This window comes from Falco punctatus, assembly GCF_963210335.1.
Source record: "Falco punctatus genome assembly, chromosome: 2".
Taxonomy (NCBI): Eukaryota; Metazoa; Chordata; class Aves; order Falconiformes; family Falconidae; genus Falco; species Falco punctatus.
The window spans coordinates 112,574,606-112,587,388 of NC_137581.1; the positions used below are offsets into that span (position 1 = coordinate 112,574,606).

Here is a 12,783-nt window from a genome sequence, read left to right on the forward strand (position 1 = left end):
CCTCCAAATGGCTTGTAGACCTACCTATTGTTAAAACTTGATTGATTCCCTACCTGAACCGCTCAAAAAAAAAAAAAAAAAACACACCAGAAAAACCTGAAGAGCAAGTTAGTGTTGGTATCAACTCATTAAATCTCATTTTAGATACAATAATCATATGGCTAGCACACATAAGCTGATAAAAACATATTTTTAATTTGATTGTACTGGGGGCGGGGGGGGAACAATTTTATTTTTTTTGTGAGCCAGTGAAAGTGTGTCCTTTTTGTTTTACTTTCCTGAATGAACAGTTATACATCTTTTGGCAACATAAATAATGCTTTTCCCAATGGGAAAACTGACTGTTGCACACAATTCTTTTTGTTCCTCTCCTCAGCATAAAAATATCTGTGATAGTATCATGTGAGTGGGTTCAGTTAATAAGACTATCTCAATTTTTTAATTCTTGGAAGTGACTATGATACAGTTCTGTAAAATTAAAATATAGATATGATCAAGAAAAAATAGAAATACAAAAATAATCAGTGGCCATTTAAAAAAAACCAGCTGTTTATGAATATCTAAGTGTTCAGAGTTGGTTTATTTCCCGTGGGTAGCTGTTCCATGAAATAACCAAGATTTTATCACTTATTTTATAATTGCAAAATATATTGCATATTACTACAGTTAGATAAAGCAGGTTTTTATTAGAAGATTTCCTTAATTTATTGTGGATATACTTGAATTTGTGTATGTGCATTATCAGTATTCATACTATAAATATTTTTTAGGCAAATTAGAAAGTTGAGCATACCTTTATGATATATACTGAAACTGTGTAAAAATATTTGTCTATTCAGCAAGCAATTGGAGCATTGTTAGAAATGTACTTCCTGTAATGCACTGTAAAGTTAAAAATCCCTAATCTTTCCTTTTTTTTTTTTCTTTTTTTTTTTTCTGTTGCACTGATTCCTATAGGAACATATTTAACAAATGAAGCAAAAGGAGCTGAAGATGCACCTGATGCCGACACAGCCATTATCAATGCAGAAGGCAGCCAAGTCAATGCAGAGGAGAAAAAAGAGTATTTCATTTAGATGCAGAGCTAGAATCTTGGAGTTTTACTTATCAGGCTGACTGCTGGAGAAAACTGGCTATCATTTCTCAGAATTCATTTCTGCCATCTTCTGCTATCTTTATTAACTTGCATACCTGCTATAAGTAGCCAGTTTATGCCAACAATCAGCTGTTGACATCATCATTCTATAATTACAGTATCATGCTTAAAGCAGGACATTTCTTATTGCCTAAAATTCATATCCACTGCTCTCTTAACATACAGTGCTTGAATATACAGCCTTAACAATGTTAATCATCATCTTAATCCAAGTTTTCTACATTTTTAAATGTTACGCAGCTTTCTTTTTCAGTTTTATTTTATCATGTCCCTTCTAGTGTGTCATAGAACAATATTCATAACAAATACTATTAGGTAAGGACCTAATTTACTTACATAAAATGTTGTCTAAGATTAGAGGTTTACAAAGAATGTTTTATACATGTCTATCTATAATTCAAAAAGTAACTTGGTTTTGAAACATATGCCCTAGGAAACACAATTTGAAACGTTTTTAGTAGAGTTTCCTGTATGCTTGGATTCGGTGGAAGAAAACTGAATTCAGTCCACTGAATTTTTTGTTTTGTTTTGCTTTGATTTGTTATGTTTTAAATGGTACCTTGACAACAGTGCCATGTTTCAATGGTAAAAACATGCTGAATAGCTATACAGATTCTGCAAAGTTAGATAATAGTGCTTCATTTGAAATAAATTTGTCCTGCCCTTTTATTGCTTTTTGGGATCGCAAAGATTAGAGAACTTTCTGAGTAATTTCTGTTTTTATAATTTATTTGCTTCACATGAACTCACCTGCCTACTCAAATTTGAAGTGTTCATGGGGCACAACTGCAAGGCATTTTAGTATCTGTATATAGTGCATATAATAAATTCAATTAAACATTATTTGATACATATTTAACTTTTTTGGCAGTAGCTAAGTCAGTCACAAGTAAGCATTTTCTAATGTCCATTATATCCCTTTAGATATGACTCAAATCAGTATTCTGAGTAGATAACATGTATTAGTATTTTTTGTCTGTATGTCCTAGCACTGTTCAGCAGCAAACTTTTCTAGTTCTTGTTAATTTTTTCTTTGTTATACAATGGAAGCACAATGTTATATGGAAAGGTAGTTTTAAGCTAACAACCAGTGCACAGCCTCAGGTTTTAAATTACAACCACATTTGATTACTATCCTTAAAAAGTACTATTGAGTTGCTAAAATTATCAAATTTTAATTTGGCAGTTCCAGAGCTGCTTCTCTATGTTGGTTTGCCAAAAAAAAAGAAAAAAGAAAAAAAAAAAAAAGAAAAAAATAGAAGTGTTAAAACAAAAGATATATGTTTTGTGTATACAGTAAATGGACTAATTCTTTATATTAAATTCCTGTCTATGCATTTTGTGAGGTACAAACTTATGTCACCGTGAATGATAGAGAATTCCTGCCATGCTTTTAGCTCCACAGTGAAAGTCTCTGGATTATTTCTAAATTTTTTGTGTAATTGACAGCTGAAAAATCACATGCTCTTAAATATGACAACAAAACACTGTAAGCCCTTCGGCTTATTTCCTCTTCCAATGAAATAAAAAGGTTGCCGTAACAGCTCTTGGAAACGATTCTGCAATGGGGAATGCAAGTTAGTCTAGTTGGAGCTTCTCTTGCTCCTACCTTCTGCACCTTTGACAAAAGAGTATTTCTCTCTGGTTGCTGTACTTGTGAAGCCTAAAAGCATGATGGTCTGCTGTAAAGGACTTTCTCCTGGGATTTTATTTTTGTGTGGGGAAGGGAGAGTTTGGAATATGACATCATGTAGTATGGTAAAATGGAAGATAAAGGTGCTGTGTCAGATTATTTATCAGAAGAGTATAATCCTTTTAAGGACAATATTAGAGTATTTTAATTGTTTTTCTTGAGACATTTATCTTGTTAATTTCTAAGAAAAAAGGGTGACATCAATCAAAGCAGCACTTTTTTTCAAAATATACAGACATAAATAATATGATGTGGTTGAGTGTTAACATAATAAATCATATACAGTATGACATTTTAAAGAAATAAGTCTGCATTGATGTGATTGCATGCTTGTTTTTACAGTTCACTCCATACCCATCTGTGGAAAAATGCAATAATATGTTAATATAATATGGTAGTTTGAGAGAACCAGGTAGGTGCTACTAGACACATTGAAAACTAGTATAGGTTTACAAGATATTCATGTCTTTCAAAACATACACATGTAAAAAAAGGCTGGCAAAGGAAGTCATTCAGTTTAATACCAAAAATATGGGTTCTTGTCACAACAGCAAGTTACATTAGCTACAGTAGAGTATGGCATATGACAAGGTTTTATTTCAAGACCTGGGGCCCAGTTCAACTCAGCATATGCTCAGCTTCAGGCTTCAGAGGATTTCCATTGAACTGTAAGGCGCTATTCATATGCTTAAAAGTAAGTGCTTCCCTGGATGAGGGCCTTACTTGCTCAAGTGGAATTCTCCACCGACAGGGTGTTTATGCCTTTTTCACTCTTCTGAACTCCAGCTTGCTTGAACTGTAGGGTTGTTACTTGAACCATTACCCAACCAAGGTCAGGTAGGACCTTCAAAAGCAGGATTGCCCTTGGGGTAACCATTTCAAACCATTTTCTCCAGTGGCGTAGAAACAGCACTTAAACTTTGCAAGAGATACAACTTGTACACCTAAAACAGGTTATTTCATTGGTTTTCAATTAAAACTTCTCACATGTGCTTGTTTTTAATGCAGTTGATCTTCCGTTACCTTGCACCTGGTGATGTCCCTTGCATCTGTGCAAAGCAGGTGTGAAAAACCCCACACCTAGCGTTCTACCTGGGTAGCACTTTGCAGGCCTGTCTGCGCTTCACGGGTTTAAATTACTACACTAGGTGTAAAAAGGCATCCCTCTTTTTTTGTAGGCAGAGCCATGGCTCAGCACTAATGACATTCAGTAGGCTAAAAGCCAGTCCTCCGTTCTCTTTGTCCAAGATCCCATTCTGAAATACCGCTTTTATTATGGTGTGTAAAATCGAGGCTCTGAATGGGAACCGCCCTCACTAAAATGTCTGTGACATCCTCTCCCACATGCACTTGCGGAGTAGTTTTCTCAAGGCCAGGTAGCTAGTTTCTGCCAGTGTACTGTTTACAGTGTCGATTGCTGATTATTTTTAAACTTTCTGATGTAGGTTTTGGGGTTTTTTTTAATGCTTCAAGGACATTCTCATGATTTGAACAAGAAAGCGGTGCATCAGAAGACAAGGGGTACATCATCCCACTCTTTTAGTGTCATCTGACAAACCAAGAAACAGTGTAAGGAACCTGATGTTTAACTTGAGGCTCAGAACTTAAGCTAAAACACTCTAAAAAGTTTCCACGTTATTTAAGGATGGTTCGTCTTGCACTGAGACTCCCTCTGTAAAGGAGTACATGAAGAAAACCAACTTTTCTAAAAAAGACATGAAAGTTAACATCTTGTGTGTTTTCATTACAGTATAATATATATATATAACTATTTCAATGAAAAGAAAGGACAGAATCATCTGTAATTATGTAATTCATGATTGTAACAGCACTGAAGTTACCATGTACGCACATGTACAGTAGCTATTTCAACAGTTACAGTGTAGTTACATGTAATTCCCTGTAACATAGCAGTTATAGTGTAATTTAGTGCCACTTATTGTAAAGTGTTACCAAAAGGAAAATGGAGTTCTTACCTTTACAATTCCATTCAAATTAAAGGTAAGTTTATTAAATTAGCACCGTAAATCTAATATTGCATTTCTTAATTAAGGAGGTGATTGAAAACTTCATGTTCACACTGCAGCTTCCCACACCGCTTACCCAGACTCCTCCAAGTGTCTAATCTCTACACTCCTAGGAACTGGTTAATCTGTGATGAACATACCAAAAATCCAGCTACTTCAACTTCAATTGAATAAGCTGTCTAACAGAGAAAAACAAACAACAACAAAAATAACGAGTAATGCTTTTTATTAAGTGGCACAAAGTACACACTAAAAACTATGCAAAAATATAGGTAAATACAGTGTACTTACATGTAAGTATCTTGTACTTGCTGTGTATGGATATTGGAAAACCGTGTAATTATAATATGCATTTTGATTATTTCAAGCAGGGGGATGATCCCTAACAGTCACAAGGAAAAGCTGGAAGGTACATATACAAGCAGTGGATATCCTAATGCAATATGTGTAATTCCTCTACTTGCAGTGACAACTAATTTATAAAAACGCTTATACCACTCCTCATTCTCACTAGCTTTGCTTTCCATTTCTTTGAGGCCCATTACATACCACTGAAACACCTTTAGGCAAAGTAAGACACTGACTCCACTAATGGCTTTGCTGCCAGCACTCTGTATGTCTGGCAACACTGTTCTGTAATCTATTTCTGGCTCAACAGCACAAGTTTCCTCTTTTTTTCTGTCCTCAAGGGAGCCTAGTATGTTAAGATGCTGAAATATGCTGCCATATGCCCCGGTATTTTTAGCATGAACAACAGAGAAAGAGAGAGAGAGAGAGCGCTGCATTCTTCTGACCCCTATTTTGCTGAATCACCTCACCTGGAATTTCCACTACTTGCTCAGTAATGCCAGGTAATCTTAAATTGTAAGTACAAAATGCTTCCATCAAAGTACAAAGGATGCTTTTAATGATAAAGCTAACATTTTGTAAACGTGAAGTTTTGTATTACTGATCTTTTTACTTCTCGCCACTTTTCCATCCTACCCTTCCAGAAGGAATGCACCAAAAGATAGATAAAACAGAATAGCAAAAGAAGAAAAGAATAGCATAAACCTTGTGGTTGCCATTGCTATGACCCTCCTTTGTTCCTGTGTAACAGGATGTATTTAGCAACTGCCATTAGCATCATTCCACACTGTACTGTTCGTAGAATATGACATCTACCTCTTAGTCTAAATACTAGCTATGAGATGTTTGTATACATTTTAAATATTACTGAATCTTTGGTCTAGTCTTGAGGTCACTGGGGTTTTTTTCTGTTAAATATAGAAAAAAAATTGCCTGCGTTCATAATTCTTGCCCTGTTCTTTACTAATTTAGGAATAGTTTAAGCTTTTAACAAGGCATAAGGACACAGCCTCAGCTGGTATAAATCAGCTTCACTCTATTGCCTTAAATGTGGGCCAATTTACACTGGCTGGGGATTCATCCCAAACGGCTTAAAAATAAACTGCTATAACACATCAATATTTAGTCAGCACTAGATAATGATGTGCTATCCAACTGAAACACAAACCTTTCCAGTAAGACATGCAGGTTTGGAGAGAAACTTTTATAAGCACATGCAAGCTTTTGAATTAAATATGCAATACCAATACTGTTGAGATATTCTGATGTCTCTTACTTATTTAAACATAATATTGCCAGAGCATGTTTACATTAAAAACAGTCAATGCATGTGGGACAGGGAAAGACTACTGCAAACAATAAAAGAATATTAAATGGATAGAGCAGCCTTTGATGTCAGCAGAGTAGAAACTCTTAATCGAGAGTAGGACTTCCTACATGGTTTTTCAGAGTGGACTTCATAACTCTAAAGCAAATGGGAGTTGTCTACTTGGAGTTAACAAAAGCTGGCAGTTCCTGCTTGCTATCGATGAATCTAACCCAGCACTCCGCACTTGTTTTAACTCAGGAGGAAATAAGGGTACAAACATGGTTTAACAGCACACTTCTGCATCACTCCACATCCTCAGGATGCTCCAAGCTTTGTGCGCTTCCAGCAGCCCTTAAGGGAATTCTTCCAGCATCTAGGAATCATCTTGTTGGCAAGCCATGTTAATTTTCTGCAGCAACGTTTAATGTACTCAGAACCAGATGGAAGAAGATGTGGAGCCAACATGATGACTCTACAGTACTAGGGGCTTCCAGAGTCTCTCAGTAGATGGCAAAAAAACCATATATATATTCTTCATGGCTTCTGTGTTTACTATAGATCTGCCCTCCATGTTCTGTGTCTAAAGTCATTTATTCTCTGCTGGGCTAAAGCAGCAATCTAATTGGAAAGGAGGTAGGGGAGAAAAAAAGTCCTCTAAAAGGAGCAGTCTGTGTTCCTATTAAAGAAAAGTTCAAGGATTTTCATTTCTTTTTTTTTTCTTTTTTTTCTTTTTCTTTTTAAGATTTCAGGTGCAAAGCCAAGCCTGTTGGGGTCAGCACTTTAGCACTTTAGCACAAGCCAGCAGTGTTCCATGTGTGAGCTCTGATCTCACATTTCAGCACAAACTACAGACAGCCTTACCCTGCCCTTATGCATAGTGCTGAAAATCACTGATGCTATTTTCTTCTAAACATATTCATTTTCTTAGTCTTATTCTACAATGAAATCATTGAAGGGTTTTCATAATAGGTTCAGAAGGAGGGGTTTTAATGTAATAACTTGTAAAGAAAATAATAGTGATGATCATCAACTGTTCACGTTGATTATGAAGAGGAGGAAAATCTTTAATTGCTGGACTGAATTCTTTATCACTTCCTCCTTCTCTCCGTTCTATGCATATTGATTAATGTTAGTAAATATGCAGTTGCACATGTCCTTTTTCAGTGAAAGCAGATTTGCTTATACCCCTATATAGCTTCCATAGAAATATGCAAATATGACCTACAATCATCTGCTTCTGCCTAAACAGTGAGCCAAGAGAGTGAACTCATAGATTACTGGATTCATATATGTCCTGCTTCCATAAAAGTTGAGTACAATACGCCTATTGATTTCAAAAGAACAAGGCTCAAGTCCTTAATGCACATGTTTGAGTTGCTATTTAGCTCTTTTCCAACAGAATTATAAAGCAATCCTTGTGCATCCTTTACTTTTAGCCTAGATATTTTATAACTACAAAAAACCTTCAGTTCAGCAGGAAGTTTCCTAGAATAAGTAATAAGGCGTAATTAGTGAAGGGTCTATAACAACTTCATCTATTCATGGTCAGTGTAAGTGTATTCTCCTAGGAGCTCCAGTGTACTCTGCTTGTACACTGGCACTTTATGGCCTTGGGAAGGATATATGCGAATGGTTCAGAAATACCACCACTAATCTGTAAACAAAATTCATGGGAATTAAACATATTGCACTGATGATGAGACACATTTACTTCATTTAATTTCCTCATTAATAACTTTAAGCAGACAAAATGCATATTGTAATATTAGGTACATGACACTTGCATGTTGCTATGCCTATATACTTACAAAGTATTCAATGTGTACTTAGTGGCGCTTAAAAAATGTCATGTACAATTCTTTAAACATTCTTACAGGGTTCCCATTTGCACTTCATCTTTCAGAGAAGTCTTGTCAGAAAATTGTCTGATGAATATTATTGAAAAAAATAAAATTTCAATTTTAGTTATCTGTTGGACATTTCTGAATTGTCTATTCATTTAATATATTTCCTGGTGCTTGCCCGCTTGGCAGTGGAGTTGATTTAGACCAGTGGCTGTATACACAGACTGTTCACTGAACAGATTTTGCTGTTTCTAGTGGAATTGTTATAATCATTTACTTCGCTAAATATTGATTCTGAGATTTTTAACAGATATCCAAGAAAATAATCTGTAAGACACTGGTATTTTACTGATAATTATAAATTATTTTATTTTATTTCCTGTTTATGTACCATTTACTGTGTATTGCTTTATAGTTTCTTCTGACTGACAAAGTAATGACTTTTGGATGCTGTCCTCACTGTAGGAGAAATTAATCCTTATGGAGAGGTCGAGTGCTGAGAAAGCATTTAAGCCTTTGGGACTTACATGGTGGCTTAGCCCTCTTGAAGGAGCTAGAGAATTCATGCAAGGTTTTCTGCACCACTTACCATGCCTGAATTGATGTTATAAAGGGCAAGAAGGCCACTGGTCTCAATGGGAGAGAGGCAAATGTCACAGGGAAGAGGAAATTCTTAAAGGGTCCATGTTTTTGAAAAAGAAAAGTCCTGATCACAGAGAGAGACACAAATAGGGTTTGGTACCTCCATGCAGAGGATATCCCAGTGCAGTTGCGCATCTCTGATGGCAGAGCTTTCCTATTGTCTTAACCAAGCATACGTTTGATGAATGTACAACCCTGTTAGATTCAGCAGATTTGTTCTTATCTTACTTCTTTTCACTAAACCAAAATATGTCCCCTTAAGCAGTTTTTAATGTCCAGTAACATATATTTTAAATACAGCAACAATGCAGATTTCTACGTGAGCCTCAAAAGTCCTATGCCCATGGTTTCGGGCAAAGCCTGCTGGAAATCTACAGTGTACCCAAGAAAAACAACACAGTCCAGAAAATTATACAATTCACCATTGGATTTATAGTTTTCTGCATTTAAGCTGTATCAGTCTTCGAGTACTGTCCTGTTTGCCTTCATCAGCCAAAAGTTCCTCTAAAGATCACCGCACTTTGCTCTGTGCCTTTCCATGGCCGATAGTAGATTCTTACAGTGATCACCCTAACCTGCTATGTCCCTCACATGATTCCTTTTAAAGAAAAGAGTCCTAATTCTATAAATGCCAGTAAGCGATCTCTTTCATCAACAGCCAACAAAATACCTGCCCTTCTCCCCACCCTCTGTAGCAATAAAGACAAAAGTCCCTTTTTGTCTGGGTATTTAAATAGAATTGGTTTGGTTTGGTTAGATTTGATTGTTTTTTTTCTGTTTGGTTTTCTTTTTCCCGATATGAATACTCTAAGGGGAAACAAACACGACTTCTTTTAAACCGTAAAGGCTGCTTGAAATGTCATTGAATACTGAGAATAATTTTGTTGAATACAGTCACTGTACCAGACTCTCATTATACACTGATGTGAAAGAGAGTCTACTTACCCTTTTTAATAGCCATCAGGCACCTATATGAAGATACACACACTTTTTCAAAAGTACTGTTATAGAGCAACACTTGGCCAAGCTCCGTTGGTAAGTGTAAGGTAAAGGTAAGTGCAATTAGTGATATTCAGAGATAATCAAGTGGGGATAATGAAGATGACTCCTTGCTTGACGGAAAAGTCATAGTACATTGCCTTCTGGTTCTGCTTCAAGCACTTGGCAACATACTGAGCCATGGGAGGGCACTTTTGATTAGCTCTGGGCTGCTTACTTGCCGTAGCTCTTGCTCCTGCTGAGTTCGTAGCAATAGCTTCTCTGCTGCTCAAGGCTAAGAGGCTAGGGCCTTATTGATTCTGCAAGCTGCATGCAGGAAGAAAAGAAGACAGAGAGTGTTTTTAAGCAAGCCGGAAAGGTTTTTTAGAAAGAGGCCTCTTCTTTATTCTGTGGCAACTTACAGGAAATTAGCACTAATGTCAGCTGGTAAGGATAGTAACCATCCCTGCTTGGTGGATTGTGGGGGAGTACATCCTCTGAGTTACGCCAGCTGGCTGGATGGAAGGGGGAGGGAGTGGAGAGAGGAGGCAAAGCTGTGCGCATACCAGAAGCATGGCAGGCAGGTTTGTCCTTCTGTAGGTGTAGGACCAAAAGGGAGCCTGTTACTCTTTTCAGTCTGTATTCACTTCTAGAGCTTCACCTGAAAGGGGTGAAAGAAGGAACTGGTCCAATCCGCAGAGTCACAGAGCTACTGAACAGCAAGAAACGTTCTCCAAAACACTGATGCCAACACCTGGCAAACAGACAGCACTTTCCATTTTAAGGGCTTTGAGTTTATTTAACTTCTGGAGAGCTGGAAATTTATAAGATACAAAGAAAGTAAAAAGAAGAAGCAAAAAAAAAATAGAATTTGGACGTTGACAGATGAAATTAGATAGAAAGTCAAGTAACTGAAATGGGAAACAGACCTTTTGCAAGGGCTTTTTTTAGTCTGGTATCAGAACATTAGCCAACCCTGTTGTCACCGAAATCTCGGAATGAAGAACTTATCGACACCAATGTGATGCAGATAAGCAGACACTTCTTTATTGATGGCCAGGTGCGTGAGTGAGTCCTCTCACGATCAACACCCACCAAGTTTCAAAATCATACACCATATATAGAACTTATTCATGCATATTCATTAAGTATTCACACATAATCATAATATTTCCCGAAATTCATTAACATACTCTCCTCCCATATTCGGTTCTGCGCAGTAAAGGTTAGAAAGGTCCAGAAATGGGTCTGGGGTACGATTTGGGTAGGTGGTATATGAGTCGGTGGTCGCGATCTCCCCCCTGCCGGAATTACCTTTTACTAAAGTTCACGGTTTCTTGGCAGGTAACTACAAGTTGTTCCAGTTGACTCTCCCCAGTTCCCATTAATTCTATATTCGGACATTTCAATACACTTTCTACATACAGAAGACTAGTCAAATACTACATACAGAAGACTAGTCAAATACAAAGAAATCTGTAAAATCCCAAATTTGTTACCTAAGTTTTAAACAATGATTCTAGCCCATTCTTCTGGCCTCGGTACAGAGCTGTACAAAGGATTTCATAGCAGCTTTTGCAACTACAAGTTTCATTAAAATATATCTCTTATTCCAAATGATTTTATGAAATCAAATAAAGTCAATTAATTCTAACTTATTAGCAGATCTGTAACACTGTCTCAGGACAAATAAAATATTTTGTACAATTCTGTAAGTTTTCCAAGTGCGTTTTGATTCTTTCTGGAGCATCTAATCCTAACATCCTAACCTCAGAGACAAAAGTGCATATACCATGATGAGATCCAGTTAAACGTACATCATTATATTGTACTTACTAATGCAGTATGAGATCACCTTCCATAACAGCAGTAAGCAACGTGACTAAGAGCTGCCATATTTATTTTCTCATCCATTCCCCATGGAAGAGTGTGTCTGCAATGAAGCGTTGTCATTTATTTACCTATTTTCTTATTTCCCCTATGTTTATGTAAAAAGTTTAGATTGAAAATGCACTTTCTACTCAGAGAAGAAACGAATGCAGTTTGTGATGGTCCCTTCTTCCTGTGGGATTCAACGTTGCAGTTTTAGAAAATTCTCCCTGTAAAAACTTCAGTGTGATAGGGGAATAAAGTTATTGATGATGGTCCACATTTATGAGCTCTAGGAAGCCTTTCAGCTATGCTCAAATCCGGCCTTTAAAATAAAGTTCAAAACCTTGGACTAAATTCCAAAAACTGTAAGAAGCCAATGTAGGCTGCAGAGAGCAGGCTGAGCTTGGTTGTTACTAGGAAGATGCATCCAAGTTTTGCACGCCTTTGAGGGCGCGTGAGGATGTTCTTCACAGTCAGCTATATTGCATAGCTACAGCCCGCCTGGGAGGTGACATAAATAAATTGTTGCCACCACCTTCAAATTCATTTATTGCCTAAAGGTGGTAAAAACCAATGGCCATGGCTGTTGCAGTAGAGAAGGGTAGCGGTACCCTTGCTGGTAGGGTAGCAGTGCTGCTGTGTCTGTTTGGAGCTTGTTTTTGGCATCGCCCAGAGGCAAACTGACCCCTAAATGTTATTTGCTGGATGCAATTCATAGTGGTGCCCCCTTCATGCAGTTAGCAGATGACTGCAGAGCACCTGACCAGCCAGCCTCCTGTCTGCATGGGGAACCTGAAGCTGATGGTAGGAGAGGATTAATCTCATGGGACTGGATAGCTGAAAGATGGAGGTATGGTTTCCCATAACTACTCCTTGGGTGCCTCGTGCCAGAAAAGCTGAACTCAGTACCATCC

The 12,783-nt window shown here is 37.2% G+C and overlaps 1 protein-coding gene across 3 annotated transcripts in view; it reads left to right on the forward strand.

Annotated features, from left to right (window-relative positions):
• Nucleotides 1–11,440, forward strand: part of CADM2 (cell adhesion molecule 2) — a 689,497-nt gene extending 678,057 nt beyond the window's left edge. For all 3 annotated transcript variants that reach the window (XM_080376574.1, XM_080376575.1, XM_080376573.1), the window contains one exon: nt 958–11,440. In XM_080376574.1, coding sequence (XP_080232700.1) covers nt 958–1,076 — 119 coding nt within the window. In that variant the 3' untranslated portion in view covers nt 1,077–11,440. The remainder of the gene's footprint in view (nt 1–957) is intronic.
• Nucleotides 11,441–12,783: the final 1,343 nt, after the last annotated feature.